The following is a 21,302-nucleotide window of genomic DNA, read 5'->3' on the forward strand; positions in this document are numbered from 1 at the left end:
ATAATACTGCTTTCTTTTTCAAAAGCACTTTTACAAAAAAATTTACCAAACACTCTACTGCTTTATTTCACAGCTGCTTATTCTCACAGCACAGCAGAAGCATTTTTTTTTTAAAGTACAGAAATACCAAACCAGCCCTTAAGGTGAATGCCACGTGTCAAACAATTACAGAAGGAGACACAAAGAAGACATGAAAATTGGGACAGCAGATCCACTGCCCAACTGAGCGTCGTCCCCTTCACTTGACCTGAGCTGCTCACCCTCTCTCGCCTTTAACGAAGGAAGACGAACCCTCTTCCTATTCAGATCTGCTGACCGCTCTTCCGCTGCCCACGATCCTGCCCCTCCAGGTACGCACGCATCCATGTCTTCTCCGATCATACCCCTACAAACTACTCCGATTCAGATCCCTCATTGCAGTCAATAATTTCTCAGCACCCAATTCAACCAATCCAGTTTCAAAAGTTCACTTTTTATTTGCATACTCTGCAGACTGTAAAAATCGTAAAAATTGAATCTTTCAATTTGTTGCAGCAATGGAAAATGTATTGATCTTGTATCCTGTATTAAATATCTGTTCAACTCTACCGCTTTCGATTCCGTCGTTTGTTTTACCTGCCGAGTTTTTTTTAGTAGAACGATAGCGTTAGTGGGTTAAATAGTTCGTTGTTAGGGGAGGGGAATCGGTGGGGATGAAACCCGCACCGAGGTGCATAGCGCCATCTGCACCAGCTGAGTTACCTTGGAAGATACTATCAGATACCAAATTGATTTCATGGTTAATTCTAGATTGCATCAGTGTACATGGCATATATTGCTAAATTTAACGACTGGATGTTTGCTAAAGAATTCCGAGGAATTAAACGGGTGAATCCGAACCACTTACAAGGCATTGTATACTTAGTATCGCATATGCTTTGGTTAAAGTTTGACCAATCATCAAACTTTAGAGTGAATTGATGATTCGATTTTATTGTTTTTGTACTGCAGGTGGGTTTTTACACAGTCGAATTGCTTGGGATTGGGGGCTTTTTCACCTCTTTAATTCAGAGGTGTGTTGGTTATAGAGTTAAATCTCAGAGGTTACTCTCATTATTTTTCATGTCTACCGATATTTCCACGCACTCTAGTGACAATTGAATATGTTCTCTTGCTTGTATATTTTCAAATTGCTTTACAAAGACAGAATAATGAATTGGAAGTCAAATTATGAGAGGAACTTTGATAAACAATTATGAAAGACAAAAGCGACATTGATTAATCTAGAATATAGTTGAGCCTGCTCTACTTTAATTTGTCGCTTCATTCCATTAGAATTTATATGGGATGGTGTACTTGAACAAAAATGTCATTAGTGGACGTGACCATAAATGAGGCATTGAAACAAAGCTGTTGTTTTTAATAAATTACATATACAATTGGCTAAAAGAGAAGTTTAATTCTACATAGGCACCAACAGAAAGGTCAGACATTTCGCTGTATAGAGTAGTAAATTTCCTTTTTTTTTTTTCATTCTTGCCTAGGTTGGTTTTTGTAACGAAGAATATCAGAAAAGATTAATGATGATGTTATTAGTATTAAATGATTGTTTAACCCACATCGTGGCATTTGATGCGCTGAAGTAGTTAAGATCTCAGCATCTTGTAGTGGTCAAATTTGATACCTTTAGACTCTTATCGATCAGTAATTCTATGTTCAGATGTTAAAGCATTATTGGGTTGCTTTCTTTGTGGTGGTGTCATGGGCTGTCAGCTTCACAGTTTTAGATGCCAGTGCTGGTGATGCTGATCCACGCTATAGGTAATTGTTTTATCTTTTTTTAGATATTCTTTTATGGTTCATTTTGAGGTATGCTGCTTTTATACCTGTTGTTAATCGTTTGACACATCTACTTGTATGTTTTTTGAGGTTTTCATATTTCTTTAAAGTTTAAAGTTATGTTTTGTCGCTTCTTGTCATTCATCATTTAGAACACAATGTAGCCTACTAAGTTATTCTAGCATGCAGAACGCTTTCTTTCCCTGAATCAGCCATTTATCTTCCAAATGACTGAAATTTCAGCTGAATCCCAAATGGCTATATTGCTCCTCTTCATTGGAAGTTCTAATGGAAAGGGCCAGTTTTCGCCCACACCGTTCCAGGGAGTGGGGCCATATTGGTGTTCTCCCCATTATGAGCAATTAATGCTCCTCATTTGAATTTCGAACAGGGAGCTTTCTTTTCCCTCAAATATTTGTGTTCGCATATCTATATGGTAATTCACTAATCAGTAATTTAGTGGATGAATTAATACATAATAAGTATCCCTTGAATAAAATAGCTTCCATAAAACTATTTATCAATCCTTGTCACACAATTGGAATTCTTTTTGGTAAGTACCTTGCTGGAATTAATTTGTAATAATTGGTTTATTCCTAAGCTGTACAAGTTCCTTGTGTATTAATTCTTTGGCAAAATCGACATTTTGTTATTTTGCCGACCCTTGTAACTTGTCATGTGGATTTCACATTGTGAATTTGGAAATTGATATATGATTACTTGCAACTTCAGGGCTTGTCTAAACGAATGTGGAGAAACCGGTTGTGTAGGGCAGAGATGCTTTCCACATTGCAATTCCTCTTCCGATGGGGTCTCTGTTGATGGTCCATGGTACATGCAAGAACCTCTTTATCAGCAGTGGAAACAATGGGATTGCCAAAGTGATTGCCGTTACTATTGTATGGTTGACAGAGAGAAAGAAAGAGAAGCAGCTGGTGATGGTCCAGTCAAATATCATGGTAAATGGCCCTTCAAGCGTATTTACGGGATCCAGGTTTGCCTTTTTCGGACTATATGCGTTGGCAACATTTTCTTTTACAATATATTTTAATGGTATCATAGTTCTGTGGTTGGTGCTATTTGACATGTTATCCTTTATTTAGGAGCCTGCTTCCGTAGCTTTCTCTGTGCTCAACCTTGCAACGCATTTTCATGGTTGGATATCCTTTTTCATCCTTTTATACTACAACTTGCCTCTGAGACGGGATAAGAAGACGTACTATTATTTTGCTAGTTTATGGCATATCTATGCTCTCTTGTCATTGACCTCATGGTTCGCGAGTGCTGTGTTCCATAGCAAGTAAGCTTTTTATTCTACTCTAACTTGTGCCACCCATATGCAAACTCACAAATTTCTTTTTATTATTGGGACTTGGATATTTGCTCATGCTTGAATGGGTTGTAATATAATTGGGAGCGTTGGTTTGTATGTTTAGTTATTACTGTGCTATTTAAGTGACATTTTAATTTTCCCTAAATCTTTCTGGAAAGACTAGTTATTGATGAAAGACGAATGATAAATACGGTTTGCTTATGCATTGAATTTACCTCACCTGGTGATCCTTACTTGGGGGGGGGGGGGGGGGGGGGAGTTTGGTTACTTGGCACATTTCTTGATCATCAATGTGTCTAATGGACTACAGGGATGTGGATTTGACCGAGAAATTAGACTACTCATGTGCAGTGGCAATACTTGGGTACTCGCTTATTCTGTCCATACTAAGAAGTTTTGATGTGAAAGATGATGCCGTCAGAGTGATGGTTGCTGCTCCACTGCTTGCTTTTGTAACCACCCACATATTGTACCTCAACTTCTATAAACTGGATTACGGTATGGCACTTTACTACTTTTTTTTCATTAACGTATAGTTGGAGGGAGAATATTGATCAATTGCACCTCCTTTAATCTTCAAATAGTTTTGTTAACATGTAGTTTCTTGACGTGCATAGCAATCTCACGACGACAATCTGACTGAGATAATAAAAAATCTTTGCAGGGTGGAACATGCAGGTTTGTGTTGTCATGGCGGTGGTTCAACTTCTTCTTTGGGCAGTTTGGGCTGGCGTCACTCGCCATCCATCACGTTGGAAGCTTTGGGTGGTAGTAGTGGGAGGAGGCCTTGCAATGCTCCTAGAAATCTATGACTTCCCTCCATATTACGGATTCTTGGATGCTCATGCCGCCTGGCATGCCACCACGATTCCTCTAACTTATATTTGGTGGAGTTTTATCCGAGACGATGCTGAGTTCGTGGCATCTAATCAAGTAAAGAGGTTGCGAAACTCGAACGTTGCAAAGAAGGCAAAATAAAGCATGTGGTGGTGTCGCTTGAGCACGTAGCCCTCGTCTCCGTTAACTTACTGGAAATTGCAGTTTTCCCATTTTCTTCACTCAACCTGCATTGCAAAACGGGACAGTTGCCGTAGTCAGTAGGGTATTGATTGCAATTGCATTGAGATAACTTGGGATTTTGATTTTTCTTTGGTAATACTGTTATAGTTAAATTATTTTTATTTCATCATTTGTTGAAGTCGTAATGATGGTTCGTTTGGAAGTGTTTCTGAAAGTGTTTTTTGCAAGAAGCACGTCAAGTGTTTTTTCAGGATTCACTTGCATTTTTACTAAAGATTACTTCTAAAAGCACATTCTTTTTTATTTTTTGGTAAAGACCACAGTGTCCCCACATCCCAAGGATGGGACTAATCTCCGCTTGAGGTTTGACTTACTTCTGGCCACAAAGTGCTCTCAGCTGGTTTCGGATCCCCTGCCAAAAAGGCACCAGGGAATCCGCCACCTGAAGGTGGCAATTTGCCAATCGCACCACACCTTGTGGTTAGTTCCAAAAGCACATTCATCGAAAGTGCTTTTTCACCTCCATTTTAAACTCATTTCGACCAAATTTTGGCTTTCGTAATGATAAAATTTCCTTTCTCAAATCCCTCCTGCGCCACCATCACTAAAACCCGCCCACCAAGGAAACCTCAGCAAGAACATCACACCAAGTTTTTATGCGTCATTGCTCATTCCATCTGTCGGCTTAAGCTCATTCATCTCACGCACAACATCTTTCATGGAAACCGCAACCTGCGTCATTGCTCGCTTAATCGCTGTAACATTCGTATCAGGTGCACCAACCGATTGCGGGATTGACAGCTTAAAACTGGTGTCAACAGCATGCTTCACAGATGCATGGATACAAGAGGAAGGGGTAGGTCCTGCACCCACCGTACTCCCATGCGAAAGCAGAAACAAGACCTTGCAGCACGTTGAAGTAGGAAACCATGTTCTCTTCGAGTGCTCTAACTGCCGGTGTTTCTCCTTCGGTCCAAAGCATCCCGAACGTGGTAGCTTGTTTGGAGACTTGATCACCCATCTTTATGACCTCCTCCCAGCTCACCTTCTCAAGTGTACCAGGTGCGGTTTGATCCAACACCTAGAAGGTCTCGCGGGTTGAGGTGCTGGTTTAGAGTTCAGTGAGTTGCTCTCTCTCGGCTCAACCAATTCTCCTGCGGCGCTCGAACAATGAGAATTAGGCAAATGGTTCAATTTGGAAGAGAAAAGGGGTATATGGTTGTCATTTCCCTTCTTTGCATCGGAGAGGGAAGGGGTAAAGAAGGTAAAAATTTGATTTGAACATTTACCAATACATTCTATCACCACATGAATTGAATTTGGGTGCAAGATTTATGTACAAACCACATGATTTGATTACCAAGGCATCACCGGTAAACAAATTGGACAATACTTTGTACGGAAGACGAATAAATACGTTATTATACACAAACAGAATTTCAAACCTCCAGAGTATATAGAAATAGCACCATATCATTCCATGTCATCTCATTGCTCCAAGCAAATTTGCACCATCAAGCTTTGCACCTTCCAAATTCTGTTCAAAACATAAAAATTAGAGTTACATCCTCGATTGCACGCTGTCAGTTGACACACCTAGCAACTATCCTACCAACAGAAAGGGCGTTCTCAATGCTGCAATTTCTACACTGGTTGTACGGATAATGCACATATATCAGACCTCCGAACTTCAATTCAAGGGAGGAAAGTAAATCCTAAACTCACTGTCTAGTTTTAGTAACTTAGGCCCATTCAGTAACCTTTTCTTTCTTTTTGTTTTTTGCTTTTCATTTGCGTTTTTTCAGTTAGAGATAGAGAGGAAATATATGGATGAAGTCTTGAAGAGAGGCGGTGAGAGGGGTGAGGGAAAAATCGAGGATGAATGAAATAAAAACTTGAAACGAAAACAACTTAAAATTGTTTTTATTTCCAAGCCAATATCTTCAATCTCCTCCTACCACCCTTCTATATCCCATATATATCCTCCGTCTCTAACAGAAACCGGAAGCTAAAAGCCAAAAATGAGAAAATTACCAAACCAATAACCAAAATAGAAGTTTACAAAATGGTTTTAACTTTGATCAGCTTTCATTACCGTATCTCGAAGATTCACTTGACGTAAATAAGCTCGTTGAAGGTTTGCATCCTTCAAATTGGTATTCCTCAACTTGGCACCCTAGCATGCAAAAAGACAAACCAAACAAATAAATAAAGGGACGAAAGGGAGATATTTTGTTTCATTTACGATTTCATTTCTTTGAACAATAATGGATAATGTCATATAAGATGAACTACAGATTGTTTTCTATAAAAAAATTTCATGTAAACGTGGGGTGTTTCTCCAAAACAGCCTCGCATACCAGCTATATGATTATGACACATGTCTAACTGAAGGCATTCTTAATCACATAATAGAATATAAGAAATAAGCAAACCAAATAGGTTTTACATTTGATTTCCCATAAATGAGAAGAATGTGAGATATCCGTTGCATTATTTTTGACTTTACTAAGTAAGATCTCACCAGATTGAAAGTAGAAAACAACACGAGGGATATCTCACATTGTTTTTTTTATTATACCTTCACCACTCGTCTTCAAGGACTACCTAGCACAATCACCTCGTACATTTTCTCAAACTCACCTTCGATTTGACCCCAAATCTAACTTGATGAACATGTTGGTCGTATTCAGTTCTCTACCTAACACTAGAGTTCCACTACCAGCATTTATTATGTTCATTTAACCATGAAACACTAATTCACCACAAAGTGATCCAGCCTTCACTGTTACGGATCTTTCTAAATCATCTCATTTCCCTTAAGGTGAAACAAACGAAGGAATGAAAGAACCTGTATTTCATTTACATCCCCTGCCTCAGACCAAAACAAAGCATTAGAAAAAGGCTTAAATGTTTCGGTAATTGGATTAAAATGAAGACTATTTTCATGGTACTTTTCTTCTCGAAAAAGGGAGAGCAAGATATCTTGCCTACGATTGCAATGTGTTAGCAAGCCCGTGAAGATGTGTCCCAGAAAATTTAGAGCCATGAAAAAAGATGTAATATGGCAATTCATAAGCTTTTTTAGAAGTCAAACAGGATAATTATGTTCTCAAAATGAATTTATAGGAGTTCTTTTAATCTCTTAAACATAAGATTCATACTAGACTAAGTTGTTTTTTTCCTTTGACACACAACCTCCACTTTACCTTCAAATTTGCTCCTTCCAGAATAGCTCCCTCTAGATTGGCATTTGTAAGATCAGCATTCTGAAAAATTAAGAGCAAGAAGATAATGCATCATTCACTCTGTAAGTACCAAATCCTAAGCCTTCATTAGTCGAAGTAATATGAGTATCTCAAACAAACAGTTACTATCTCATTATTGGATGTTCTCGAAAACCAAAAAAGGACAAACTACTCAGAAACAAGTGAACTATATTCCGATTGACAAATGCAGAACCTGTAGGTGTGCAGAACGCAGGTCTGCCTGGCAGAAGCTAGAATCTATCAAGCATGCATCTGAAAAGGGACACAACACAATTAAAAGGAAAATTCATAGTCTTAACTCTGGGTAAACGAGAGACACATAAGCTAAATCCATATTAAAAAAGTTTTAAAAAAAATATTTGAAGTTTAAATGAACAGAAACATATGCCAAGGAATTTAAGGAACATGATTACGGAAATAACAAATAACATAGTAATAAAATATTATCAGAAACCAAAATGCAGAAAAGTTTGCCTTGTAGATTTGCGCTCTGAAGATTAGCACCAGCCAACAAAGCTCCACGGAGATTTGCCCCAGTAAATTCACATCTTACCAAGGCAAAAGATAATTGCATTAATCAAGCAACCGATTAATAATATAATATCATCATTAACTGGAAATTATTAGAATTCATACTCCCGCAAAGTTGCATTGTGAAAGATGGCACCCTCAGCATCGACATCCTGTGACAAAATATAAAAGCTTCAATAGTCATGTACTGATCTTATAAAAAGAAACGAAAACCATATACGCCGACAAAAAATACAGTGAGAATAACAACATTTAATACAACAACAACAACAACAACAACAAAGCCTTTTCCCACTAAGTGGGGTCGGCTAGAATAGCAACATTTAATATGTAGAAAAAAAACAGCAGTTGTTTTTAACAGACCAGACATACCATGTATAACTAAAGCTTACCTTGAACTTAGCACATTGAAGATTTGCACGTGAGAAAAAGACATTTTTCAAACATGCATAGCTGAAGTCAACAAATGACAAGTCCTGCAGTTTCATGGATCAAGTAACACCTTGACATCAGAGACAAGGCATCAAATAAATGGATAATCATGCATCTTTTACCATCCAAAACATCTTTTCATTTAAATTCATAAATAATCCAGCAATGCTTACTTTTAATTTATGAAAGCAGTAAGAAACTGGTTTCAACATGCTATAGGAAATTTTGATTCTTAATACAGATTGTAATAGATGTTGTTTTACAAATTCAAAATATTTTTTGGTAAAAAAACTTGGTACACTAGGCATGAGTGAGGACGTTGCAGAGAAAATGCAAATGTATAGATCTCTTAGGGGCTTCATTATGTGCCTGTACTTCTGAAACTAGATGTTCTAAACGGATATTAGCTTATTGTAGTGTATTTTTTTCAAATTTCTAGAAACCGAATTTTACAAGGCACATATCTAGTACTACTTTTACTTTTTTTTTTTTTCAGAATTGAGAACCTGAGAAATTACCAATTTGGAAAGGTCAAGGCCAGAAAGATTGACACCTCGAAAACGCACTTTCTCAGACTGTATGCACTTGATGATATCAGTACGTGTTAGTTCTGTATCTACCTCTTCATCCTCCCTCTTCTTATTTAGAACAGCATGTATTCCATCCATCAGACCCTGAAAATTGTTTCAGAAATTCACAACATTGTTGAAACAATCTGACTGTCAAATGAAAAGAGGCAGTATTCATTGTGATGGGAGAAATGAAAGCGGATAAAAATGGAGATATGTTTGACATGTAAATTCATTAGTAGATTGATGAATGAATCTCAGCACATGTATAAACTCCACTACTTCAACATAGTTAGAGATATACAAAAATGTTTCATCCGAGTTGTATAGTTACAAAGTGAATACTTTATCTCTAGGGACTTGTTTCGAGTCTTTCAATATTCTGGAAAATAATCAGTTTATATTATTAGATTGGGAATCCAAAACATTAACTACTTTGATCACTGCTTGAATATGTGGTCCAGATTCACGGTTTGGAAATTAAGATTCCTATGTTGCAGATTATCTTAAAAAAAAAAATATTAGTCCATATATTGTACATGTACATAAGACTGTAATTTTAATGCATTGGTGGTTGTTGTTGTTGTTGGTGCTATCTATGCACCCTTTTTTACCTCCCACACTTTCCTTATTAATTTTTGTCCTTTAATCCTCTTTATTACATTTGATTTGAACCTTCCATCGGTTTAAAATTACGGAACAAAAATTCACTATTTGAGTAAACAAGTACACAATATGAACTAGAGTGCAGCCCATTGATGACGTTAATAAATAAGAGTAAATGAATATAAAATGTAAAACCCACACTTACTAGAAGTTGATAGTATTCAGCCTCCCTAAGTAGTTCTGAATATTCTGAATCTTTTAATGTGGGAACAACGCCATCCCTCAACCAGTTAAGGATGTGCCGAAAATGTTTGCCATCCCTATCAAGAAAAACATATCCCTACAAAAAAAGCCCGGGAGCAGATTATCATTATACAAACTGAAAATAATGTTTTCATTCATATTTACATAACAATAAATAAATAAAAAATATGATTCATGTCCAACCATTTGGGATTGTTACTTGAATCCCAACCCTTCACTTGATCCTATATGGATCGTACCTTCATACAAATCACACAGTACTGTATTTTTCCTAATTACTTCCTTGCCATCTCCTTTCGTAGCACTACCCTGTTTTGATTAAATCACTTCCTAACCATCACACCTATTGGTCTTTGTTAAAAATGCGGTGGCCATCATAGATGGTTCTCCCTATGTTTCCACTGAGCGCCATTTCAGCCTACTCAAACATGATCATTCAAGTTCATAAATAATTATCTAACATCTGGTGAGGTTGTAATGGGGAAATCAATAGTCACAATGGAAAACTGTTTAAAATGTCTCGAAGGCAGAAGTTTATACCTTTTCGGCTTCTTGACATAGACTATGGCGACCACAGAACATTGCAGCAAGCAACGAATCGGGCTCACGACGAGTCAAAGTATCAATAGTAGTACAAAATTTCTTTCCTCCTGTTAACAGACAAGAATGTATCCAAATTATGTAGCTAATCCTCAAGCTCTATTAAACTACACCATCACTATAAGTTTTAAGCAAAACCACTTCAAGAGCTCAATTGGAGAAGAAAGACTCTTCATTTATCCACTTTTCATACTCTTAATCTGAAGTTGGGTTTGAAGTGGTTTGCCTCTAAAGTGTAATCTAATCAAGGCTTATAAGTTAAAACCCCAATTTTGAATTTTTGACAACTCCAATCAGTCACACATGCACAAACACACAGATTGCAGTAATTGCCTCGCCAAAACATTCAATTGGTCTACTTATATAGCTTGGCTTTTCTGAGAAAATGAAAAATTAGGGTTTCAACTTCTATTCGAGAGCGATCAAATCGATTCAACACAAATTTTTATACTGTAAGAAACAGAAAATTCAAATCATTTTGGATTGGATTGCAACTTGCAAGAGAGAGAGAGGAAGCTGACCGATGTTGAGGCGAATCAGAGAGGATGATTCGGAGACCTTCGTCATTGAATTGAGGGCTCCGATTTGGGAATCCACAGGATCAAGTAATTCAAAGCTCGGAGCTTTTTGTTTCCGACTTTATGACTGTAGGTTGAAGGTAAGTTTACGTTTGTGTGTTTTTGCAGCTCTTCATTGCTTAGCAAGCGAGAAATAGAATATGAGGAAAGCGTAGCAATTGATTGGTTAATTCATTAAAATGTGCCACTATGTCATTTTCATCAACATCGTTAGAATTTTAGTAAAAAAGAATCATATGTCACGTATGTAAGACTAAATTAAGGAACAAATATGAAAAACTAAAATGAGAAAATTGTAACAGTGATCCTTGAACTTTAGCCCAAAGGGAAATAGTCCATCAACTTCAATGCAATGATCATTTTTACCATGACTTATTTTGACGAAAGTTCTAATGAAGTTGACAAAAAGGACCAGAACTGCATGTTTTGATGGGTTAAGGGAAAAGAGGTCATCTCTGGATCTCTTCCACCAAGGTCACTGGATCAAGTGATTCGGACATTTGAAATTTCATTTAACGGCCCACTTGTTTTGATCCCTTAAAAGCTATAATAATTTTTTATCGTTAGAAAGGGACTAAGGTTATAGTTTTTTAGTTGAGAGACCAACATTCCAATTGAATTAAAATTAAGGTGACATTGTTCCAATTTTCTCACTAAAGAAATAATTTTCCGTTTCTTCATATTTTACTTATTTATTAAAATTTAGACAAAACAATTCCTAACAAAAATTAAGATTAAAACATAAAAATGGAAGTAATCTCAACACATTTTGTCTTCTTTTGTTTGTATTTCGATTTTTGATTTATTTATTTAATTTTAAGACCAAAATAAATATATTGCGATCAAGAGAGAAAAGTGTGCACAATTTAATTCACTCTCACATCTACCATTGAGTTGGCGAGATTTTTTTTTCCTAGCGTTGACAAGAGATTCAAAGTTTCAACTAGTTTTTAATTGAGCAATGCTAGAGAGGTTAAATTTGTAGGAGTGCTACTAGACTCATTACGTTGTTTTATTTCTCCGCCTCATTATAATCTCACCCATTATAAAATTTAAAATCATGTTTTCCTACCCTCTATTATTCCAAAAATAACCTTTATCATAGCACCAGCACCACACCATCATTACCTTGTTTCCACCTCCAGTCTCCCCTGGAACTTCCTTTAGCGGCAAAACGCGTCAATTAGCCAACCCAAAATCCCAGAATCCAAAACCATTTTCTCAATCTTGTCCACAAGTTATGTATCTCTAGATTTTGTACTATGGCAACAAGTCACTTGCACTTGTAGCAACTATCAAGCAATGAAGTTCGGGGTAATAAAAAAACCAAACTAAAAAGTTAATTACCGTCGTGATGACACTCTCAATCTCCACAACCATTCAAAACCCTAAACCCTAACTAGTTAGCAATTTGAATAGGGCCAAGAGTGTGAGATCAGCTATGTTCGGTTGCTTTCTAATTCCGGATAATTCAGCCCAACTCGACCCAGAAGGTTAAGAAAAGACAGCCCAAGTCGGCCTCAGAGAAACGAGGAACGTGCAACAGGTGGAATAGCAAATGCTGCATGGCCACCCAAACGTGGCAGCTCCATGAAGAAACACATCTCAGCCTCTGCCGCTCCTTCAACTTCTCCTTTCTCCTTCATCCCTCCTTATTAAAAACCAAGCAATCTTCTGCTCTAATTTCTCTGCTGTTCTGCAACAATACAACAATGTCCACAATGAGATTGAAGCATCTCTCCTCCATTGCAAACGACGTTGTACAAAAATGCGCTTTGTAAGTCCATCATATATGATATGCAATTCATACATATATAATATTTTGCACCTGTAAATATTGTTCTTTTTCGTATTTGTTGAATTTTTCAAATCGATGTTGACTATATATATATATATATATATATATATATATATATATATATATATATATATATATAATAATATATATGTGTCTTTTATATACGAATCGTTTTTCTACTTTAAACTACTATAAACCGCATGTCGAGGGAGATTCGAAGTAGGGTGCACAGGAGAGCACATCCGTTGTAGTCAACCAAAGAGGCTACGCCCACGTCTTCATGTGTATATGCATGTATGTTGATTAAATCCTATTATATATCCTTATATAATTATATTACGTTCAGGAAACTGGATACCCCGGTGGACAAATTGGTGGAGGAATTTGAAACTATATGGAAGACGGATGAAACGGCGCCGGTTGGTGCTGCTACTATCAGTAGTAACAACAACAACAATAGGAATAGTTATGGGAGGAAATTCGTAGAATTTTGCAGTGCCAAGGTTATGCAGAGTTGTGACATGTGCAAAACCATTGAGGAAAAGATTGCCAATGGCTCTTTTAGCCGCTTCACCTTCGACATGATGCTAGCTTGGGAGATGCCTACCTCTGCTGACGAGGAATCTTTTACGGTAATTAATTATGTTCGTAATTTGATTGTTTCTGTTGCTACTAACGGGTATTTGGCTAAGCCTCATGATGATGTTGAAGTGAAAAAATTTTGGTATCGAAGAATTTACCATTCATGGAAGTCGAACCTAAAAACACCTAAACTCTCACACAGAGGTGGATGTGGTATTCACCACTAAACGTACGGTTGTTTTTTATTGAAGAGAAAAAAATAGTTGCATAATTATGTTCGTAATTAGTTAGTTTGTTAACAACTTCACAATCAGGACTATATCTATATAATACATTGAAACATATATAAATTACATATGATTTCTCCACCATATTTACAATATTGATTGAACTATTATGATGCATTGATATATTTATATTTGTATGGAAGGAAACACATGTACGCACTACGCAGCCTTACCCTTACGCTTTGCAAAACAAGGTAAGACTGTGTACGATAAACGTTCCTCCCCTCGCAAAGTGGGAGCCTTGTTGGCTTGGGATCGCCCTTTTGTTGTTTCTTTTGTTATTGTTCAAATGTCATGTTTTTGGGGTTTTGCAGGAGTGTGTGGCGAAGGAGAAAGAAGAGAAAAAATCGCCGCAAAAATGTCTTTCAGAACAAGATGACATCTCTTTGTTCTATTCAGACCTTATGCCGCTTCTTGTAAGCTATATCATTTCTTAAGATTTAATTTCGTTTTTTGTAATTTTTTTTTCGAGATACATAGAGAGATGGAAAGTTGGACTAAACTAAGTTCTAGGTTAAAGTAATGGTCGTTGCTTGAACCCTAATCTTTTGTTCCTCGTTGTAGTTGTAATTATGTTTTGTTTCTATTCGTTCTTCACCTACTGTCTGGCAGGTTGACAATGAGAAAAATGTTGGAGAAGATGCATTTGTTTGGATGGGGTCGCTGGTTCCACTAGTTACAGATGTTGTTAATGGGAGATTTACCTTTGAAACTTTAACGGTGCCTACGGGAAACCGGCTCCATTTTCCTTCCTATGACAAATTTTTAAAGGAAATTGATAGGTGATGCATCTATAACCATATATTTCATTTGTATGATGCGTCGACGCATACCCAATAAGCAACTAATACTGTTGGAGACACTCGTTATACCTTAGCTGAACCTTTTTCTTTGAAATAATAACATGCAAAGAGTAATTAAATTTGGTACAATACATTTAGGGGAATAGACAGTATAAATGGTAGTGTAACTTATAAAGAATGCTTGCATTTGAAGTTTCTTTAAGATTGTTTCAACTTTTCCCTTTTTGTACTGTTTTGATTTTATAGATGTATAAAATATTTGGCAAAACATGCAAAACCGAAGGGTGTGGAGCTTGCAGACGACGAATTCATTTTACACGTCGAGGGAACTGCTAGCACACAACGAGTAGTGCGCCACATTGGAGGAACAAGTTGGCCTGGTTTGTTTAGAAAAGAGAACTTTGATCATCTCATGTCTTATATATAGTTTCTTTTCCCCATATATAATTAAGTAATCGATTTGATATGGCTAACCATGCATTGGTATTTCAGGTAGGCTTACGCTAACGAATTACGCACTCTATTTCGAGGCTTCTGGAGTATTAACATATGAAGATGCTCTTAAAATAGACCTTTCGAAGGATATGGAGCAAACGGTGAAACCAGCTTCAACAGGGCCATGGGGTGCTCCACTTTTTGACAAGGCTATAATTTACGAGTCTCCTGAATTGTGAGGGCATATGCTCTGCATTTATGAATTTAAGTATTTATCCGAAATCTTGCATTCATTTTTTAGTCTTACCCAAAGCACCAAATAGCTAATCAATCTATGTGTCGCGTGTTTAGAAACTAGTATTTGACACACTGAAAAACCAAAATCTTCGCTAGGGTTTCTAGTGCTCCTTGTGACGCTGTGTGGATGCCACATCGACCAAACAGAAACACAACTACACGAAGTTTGTTAAAATCTTATATTGTTGTTATAGATTAATGATTTGTTTCACCAAATTTCTAGATCAGAGGAGATTGTCCTGGAGTTCCCCGAGGTAACAAGCTCTACAAGGCGTGACCTTTGGCTTGCGCTCTCAAAGGAGATTATGTTGATGCATCGTTTCCTAGCAAAGTATGAAATAAATTGTCCGATACAAGCATGGGAGATGCATTCAAGGACAATCCTAGCAATAACAAGGCTCCATGCAGCAAGAGAGATGCTAAGAATATCACCCCCTCCACCAACAAGATTCTTAATTTTTTCTTTGTTCGATGAGATACCGAAGGGAGATTACGTACTGGAAGAGCTTGCAGAGAGTCTTAAGAAGAGCAATAGCGGGCATCCATGTAGTGCTAGTTCAATCCTAAGGAGCATGAACTTGTCAGAGTCGATGATCATCTCAGGTTTAGACCAAGAGATGGAAGTTGGCAGCAGCGAAAATGCAACCCCAACTCCAAGCGGTCAAGTCGAAAACAGTTCCTTATTAGAAACAGCAATTAATCAGTCAAGAGAGGAAGAAAAGGATATTGCTATTGCCAAAGCTACCACAAAGGAACTTAAAGAAGAGGGAATCAGTGAAAGCGCTACTATCTTTTTGGTAAATATCTAACCCCATCCATATCACTCTAGAGGAATTTCCATGATCCATCAATGGCGAAAAATATCTTAGTTTATATTATACTTAATATTCCGTCTAACGTGTACCTTCGCATACATCCACGTATCAATCTGACTTTGTTTTATTGTGTAGGAGCTACTAAGGCCCCTTAGGAATTCAGTGCCTTGGTTTGAAGAAGTACTCATGTGGGAAAGACCGTCAACTACTCTCACTGTGGTTGCTGCGACTTTAGTAGTCACCTACCAGTATGTCGTTTCTCTAGCTAGCTGCAGTGCTGCGTAAGCTTTAATAAAATTCCAAGTTGGTGAATGGGATTTTGTGAAGAATAACTTCTTGATATGCAGGGAGTGGGTTGGCATAGCACTTGCCGCTTTATTCATTTGGCTGGTTGCGAAGATGGTTAGAGCCAGGCTGCAAAGACTTGATATAAAATGCAATGAGATAGTCGTATGCACCGCCTCGGACCAGAGTACAATAGAAAGCATAGTGTCTGCTCAACGTGGAATGCAAACTGTGCAGGAGATGATGCAGATAGCAAATGTTTCGATATTGAAGTTGTGGTCCATATATATTTCGAAGGCACGCAAGGTATTTATATATGCAGCCAAGCTATATCTTCACTTCTACAATTCACTGTGAATTTCCAGATCTATACGCATGCGTAATATTAGTTGCAAGAGTCGAAACATATTCTAAATTCAGAGGCTCAAATGTCGCAATGCTTATGTTACGCCGACTTTTCTCATGCGCATATAAGAGATTGATAACTTGTGTTAATTGCATCAATCCAACTAACAAAGTTTAATTGTTGTTGCAGCATGCAAATGTGGCGATGGTGATGTTGAGTGCGACGGCAATATTTTTTACGGTGGTTCCGGTGAAGTTCGTTATAATGGCAGCCATAGTTTGTTGCTTCTCATCGACATTGGCATCGAGACTAGGTATGGGTAAGGGGGAGAACCAAAGCAGCAGACGACTAAGAGAATGGTGGGATTCAATTCCAGTCATTCCTGTCCGTGTTGTCGAGACTCGACAGTCCAAGGCAGACTAGCTAGATAAGGCTGCTTCCGACTGCCAACTGCCCGAAATAGTTTACGTTGCACTTGTGATTCCGGTCTGGCATGGTTTCTCCGGTTTCTTTTCGATACTGCAGTAAATGGATACAGAAGAAGGGTAGCTTGGATGTGTGGCCATGTGTAAATAGATATCATCGTTAAGAGCTATAGATTGTACACAAGTGGTGTTATTGTCATACTTCCTTTACAGCAAAACTTGTAATGTAATAATAATGGAGTTTGTTACATGACAAGCTTCTTATGCGCGCCTCGATTCAGTGAGATCGAATCTTCCTGGCCTTCGTTACACCATTTGTTTTGAGATATTGGAGCATCGGTTCCTGAATTCTGGTCGAACTGTGGGTTTTGGTCTGTTTGAACCAAAAAGTCGCGAGTATTGGTCTTTGAACTTTCATCTAAATAAAGAGTTTAAAGAGCGGAAATAAGCGACAAAACTTCTAATGAAGTTAATCAAAGTGAACATTACGTCTCAAATCGATAGGCTGATGGATTAATACAATGATAAGTTGATGGATTGATTAATACACCGATTTTCTCTTTGCTCTCATTGTTCCATTGGTTTTGCAACGGATTAATACACCGATTTTCTCTCATCGTTTCATTGGTTTTGCATCTCCCATGTGTTACTGAAGGTTATTGAACAGTACTCGACTATTCAATGACTAGTGAACTCAAAAATTTTCGTGACCAAATCATATTAAATTATTCTATAAAGATATCTCTATAAAAAATCACTTAATAAAACTCAAATTGTGTCCATAAATCCATGGCATTTCTTTAAATAATTTTTCAAACGGAGTTAATTTTAGGAAACTTTAACGAAAAGCTCTCAATACTGTTTACTTTAACGAAAAACCATATTTTTACATTAAAAAATCAATCATGATACTATTCATTTTACCCTTTATTTTGTCCTTATCATTAAAACTCAAAGTTTTCAAGTCATTTTCATTAGTTTTCCTTTAATTTTAATGGCTTTTAGAGACTTTTTGAATTTGGCTCGGCTCGTTTATAGCCCTGACTGGCTGAACAAGGGCTAAGGTCACATTAATTTGAAACCATGGAGTTAGAACCAAAGATAATGCTAAGTTTAGAGCATGAGGAGGATATGATCAAATAGTTACAAAGGATCTGTCATGTCAAAGTGTTTCGCCTTCCATCAAGTTTAACTAACTTCATATAACGCACTACTTCGTCATCGTCTTCCTACTTTCTCGCCTTCTCCAGGTCCGGAAGATCTGTAAACAAGCCAAAACCGGGTGTTAAAGAACCGTGAGAAAGAGATACAGGTGCAGCACTTCTTAACATTTCCAACAGACTCATATGACTCACTCTAATTCCTTCAACAACTGACTGAAACCGCAATGTCCTAAATGGCATCGCTAGGGTTTCTTCTTTTTCAAGGAAAAATTGACGACAGAAGGTAACTCGAGAATAACAGAGAAGAACTTGTAGTTTTTAAATAGAAAAACCGTTCTATACTACACATTCGATTACACAATGTCTTAAAATGCAGAGACAATAAGGAGAAATGTTGAATGTACTGAGAGTCTACAAATTTGGTTTAAAAGAAAAAACAACTTGACAGTTTATGTGCCTCGCTATGCGTATAGATTATCAAGTGAGTTCGGCAAACAGAGGATGCTGCCACTGGCTTGCTGTTTAAGCCGCCACATTTAGTAAAAGGAACTTTGCGGAACTCTTTGTAAGGACTAAGCGGTGAAAATTACCAAATGCACATACTTCTATAAAATTAACTGTGTGACTAACAGCACCAACGGACCAAGAGGAAAATAGAGAAAAAAATACACTTACAGAGCATTCCTTCGTCGTCACTGCTTCCACCATCTTGACCAACGTACTGCAAAAGTACAAAAAATCCATTTTACCTGATTAGGTGAAGCTAATCCATTAGTCTAAATGAAATAAGGTGTCATATTTACCGCATCATCATCATCATCATCGGGGGCCAAATCAGCTGCAAAAGACAACACAAATGTTGAGTCAGATCCATGGAAAATCTCTCTCAAGAACTATATTGAATTTGCAGGCACATGATACTAAATATTGTGTCAAATTAAAAACGGCAATCATGCCCAATTGGCATTCCCCTGACCAACCAGGGCATTTCATATTAACAATAATGGTATGAAAAGACCAGGGATGCCATATCATTTCTATGGATTAGCCTAAGCCACTGAAGCCCTCATATAATTGAATTTCCAGAAAGATTGTGCAAAAACTGGAGGTAGATAAAAACTAGGTAACGATAACACAGCGGGGAACATTTTTTTTTTCACCATACACAAGAGAAGATGGGTACCATTTTCCTATTAAGCATGTCAACGGTTTTCGGATGAGCTATTATATGTCACTTAGAAATGTGGTTTCTCAACACATATCAACAACTTTATAGTAAACAACAAATACACATAAAGAGAATCAATCTAATGTGCTAGAGCAATTAGAAACCAGCATTATCTACACACTACAGTGAGGCAATCAAATCACCAGATAGTCCTGCTTTCTCCTTTCAATCATTCACTACTCAGACAAACAACGCCAAGCACATCAACAAGAAAGGCAAGATATATGATTCTACTTGCCAAAGTAGGGCCTTTACATGTACTCATATATTCCAGATAGTTTGAAAACACACAAGCTATGAACTTCGTGCCACCTCATGCTCATTTTTCACATTCCTATCCAAAAATTCATTTCGGTTTCACTATTCACCTCAAAATCACAAATTCGTTAGACAAAATCATAATCAGACAAACCCCATCAACCAAAACATCACAAAATTTTGAAAAATAAACCGATAACAGAATCAAACAGCCACAATAAATGCAACCATTTAACGAAAATCGAAAGGCAATCTATATGAAAGTTCATCTTGGGTTCACTGTTCACCTCAAGCTCACAAACAAATTGGACAAAATCATAATCAGACAAACCCCATCAATCAAAACATCAGAAAATTTTGAAAAATAAACCGATAACAGAATCAAACAGCCACAATAAATGCAACCATTTAACGAAAATCGAAAGGCAATCTATATGAAAGTTCATCTTGGGTTCACTGTTCACCTCAAGCTCACAAACAAGTTGGACAAAATCATAATCAGACAAACCCCATCAATCAAAACATCAGAAAATTTTGAAAAATAAACCGATAACAGAATCAAACAGCAAAAATAAAGGCAACCGATTTAATGAAAATCGAAATGTGATCCATACGAAAGTTCATCTTGGGTTCACCATTCACCTCAATCTCACAATCTAGTTGGACAAAATCATAATCAGACACACCCCATCAATCAAAACATGATTAAAATTCGAAAAATAAACCAATAACAAACCAAACAGCTAAAACAAAAACAACCCAATTGACGATAATCGAAACTTGACAAACAAAAACAAGTCACAAGTCTCACCTTCCTCGTCCTCATCGCACCATTTGTTCCAATCAACTTTAATGTAGGGCGCCGGCTTCTCTTCCGTCTTCAGCAACCGCTTCCACCAACCTCTCTGCTCCTTCTGGATCGAGCAGAGAATGTTCCGCAACCCAGTTCTGGTTTTGCAGCCGTCAGGGGTTATTGGACCGTACAGCTCGAGAGTGAAGTGAAAGGGCTCGCCTTGGACTCCCACGGCGGAGAAGCTGAATAATCCCTCAGGCTCGCACTTGACGGTGATGTCTTTGGCGTCCGGTAGCGCCACCGTCAGGTACACCTTGTCGGAGCGCTGCGCCCACAGAACCTCCGGGTGCCGACTGGTCCCACTACAAAAGACAACAAAAAGTTAATCAAATTGAAATCTAGAGAGAGAGAGAGAGAGAGATTGAGGCAGGAGAGAGAAGGAGAACCTCATTTTGGAGGGTTGCTGCGGCAGAGGGAGGGCAGAGATCAGGTGTACTGGGTGCTGTAAGAACAGTGGGTACGAAGCAACAAGGAAATGGAGAACTGACAAAAACCCTCGACACTCAAACAATATGTAGAAGGAATATTCCATGTAGATTGCTTAACCATTTAGCATAGCTCACTTGATTAAGAGTATTCGTACTTGTATCTGAGGTTTTGTGTCAAATTTTTCTCTTTTCAGCTTTGTGTCAAACTCTTCTCTTTTCTTGGACTGTAAGTTGGTGGTTCGAAATTGCTTAGTTGATTAAGAACATTTGCACGTAGGC

The 21,302-nt window shown here is 37.6% G+C and overlaps 3 protein-coding genes and 1 pseudogene across 5 annotated transcripts; 2 read left to right on the top strand and 2 right to left on the bottom strand.

Annotated features, from left to right (window-relative positions):
• The first annotated feature begins 194 nt into the window (after nt 1–194).
• On the top strand, nt 195–4,459 carry LOC126593413 (uncharacterized). Of its 2 annotated transcripts, none has more exons than XM_050259479.1 (7): nt 195–350; nt 991–1,082; nt 1,700–1,800; nt 2,551–2,812; nt 2,922–3,118; nt 3,462–3,649; nt 3,816–4,459. In XM_050259479.1, exons 3-7 carry the CDS (start codon nt 1,700–1,702, stop codon nt 4,127–4,129), a joined length of 1,062 nt encoding a protein of 353 aa, XP_050115436.1. In that variant the 5' UTR covers nt 195–350; nt 991–1,082; the 3' UTR covers nt 4,130–4,459. The 2 variants fall into 2 exon arrangements, with proteins under 2 accessions (XP_050115436.1, XP_050115435.1); XM_050259478.1 differs by having other exon boundaries at nt 991–1,052.
• Nucleotides 4,460–5,427: 968 nt separating this feature from the next.
• LOC126593416 (FH protein interacting protein FIP2-like) lies at nt 5,428–11,160 on the bottom strand. 2 transcript variants are annotated; one of them, XM_050259481.1, is made up of 11 exons: nt 10,964–11,158; nt 10,383–10,492; nt 9,784–9,918; nt 8,922–9,077; nt 8,364–8,447; nt 8,077–8,123; nt 7,915–7,988; nt 7,634–7,692; nt 7,381–7,440; nt 6,267–6,347; nt 5,428–5,708 (listed from the first exon to the last, which is right to left on the bottom strand). In XM_050259481.1, the coding sequence occupies exons 1-11, from the start codon at nt 11,007–11,009 to the stop codon at nt 5,655–5,657; spliced, it is 906 nt and encodes a 301-aa protein (XP_050115438.1). In that variant the 5' UTR covers nt 11,010–11,158; the 3' UTR covers nt 5,428–5,654. The 2 variants fall into 2 exon arrangements, with proteins under 2 accessions (XP_050115438.1, XP_050115440.1); XM_050259483.1 differs by lacking the exons at nt 5,428–5,708; nt 6,267–6,347 and adding an exon at nt 6,389–7,313 and having other exon boundaries at nt 7,363–7,440; nt 10,964–11,160.
• Nucleotides 11,161–12,610: 1,450 nt separating this feature from the next.
• On the top strand, nt 12,611–17,387 carry LOC126593411 (uncharacterized; annotated as a pseudogene).
• A 795-nt stretch (nt 17,388–18,182) lies between these two features.
• LOC126593417 (co-chaperone protein p23-2) lies at nt 18,183–21,214 on the bottom strand. Its single transcript, XM_050259484.1, has 5 exons — nt 20,982–21,214; nt 20,554–20,897; nt 19,060–19,094; nt 18,932–18,977; nt 18,183–18,354 (listed from the first exon to the last, which is right to left on the bottom strand). Exons 1-5 carry the CDS (start codon nt 21,125–21,127, stop codon nt 18,323–18,325), a joined length of 603 nt encoding a protein of 200 aa, XP_050115441.1. The 5' UTR covers nt 21,128–21,214; the 3' UTR covers nt 18,183–18,322.
• Nucleotides 21,215–21,302: the final 88 nt, after the last annotated feature.

The sequence above is a fragment of the Malus sylvestris genome, chromosome 12 (genome assembly GCF_916048215.2).
Source record: "Malus sylvestris chromosome 12, drMalSylv7.2, whole genome shotgun sequence".
NCBI lineage: Eukaryota > Viridiplantae > Streptophyta > Magnoliopsida > Rosales > Rosaceae > Malus > Malus sylvestris.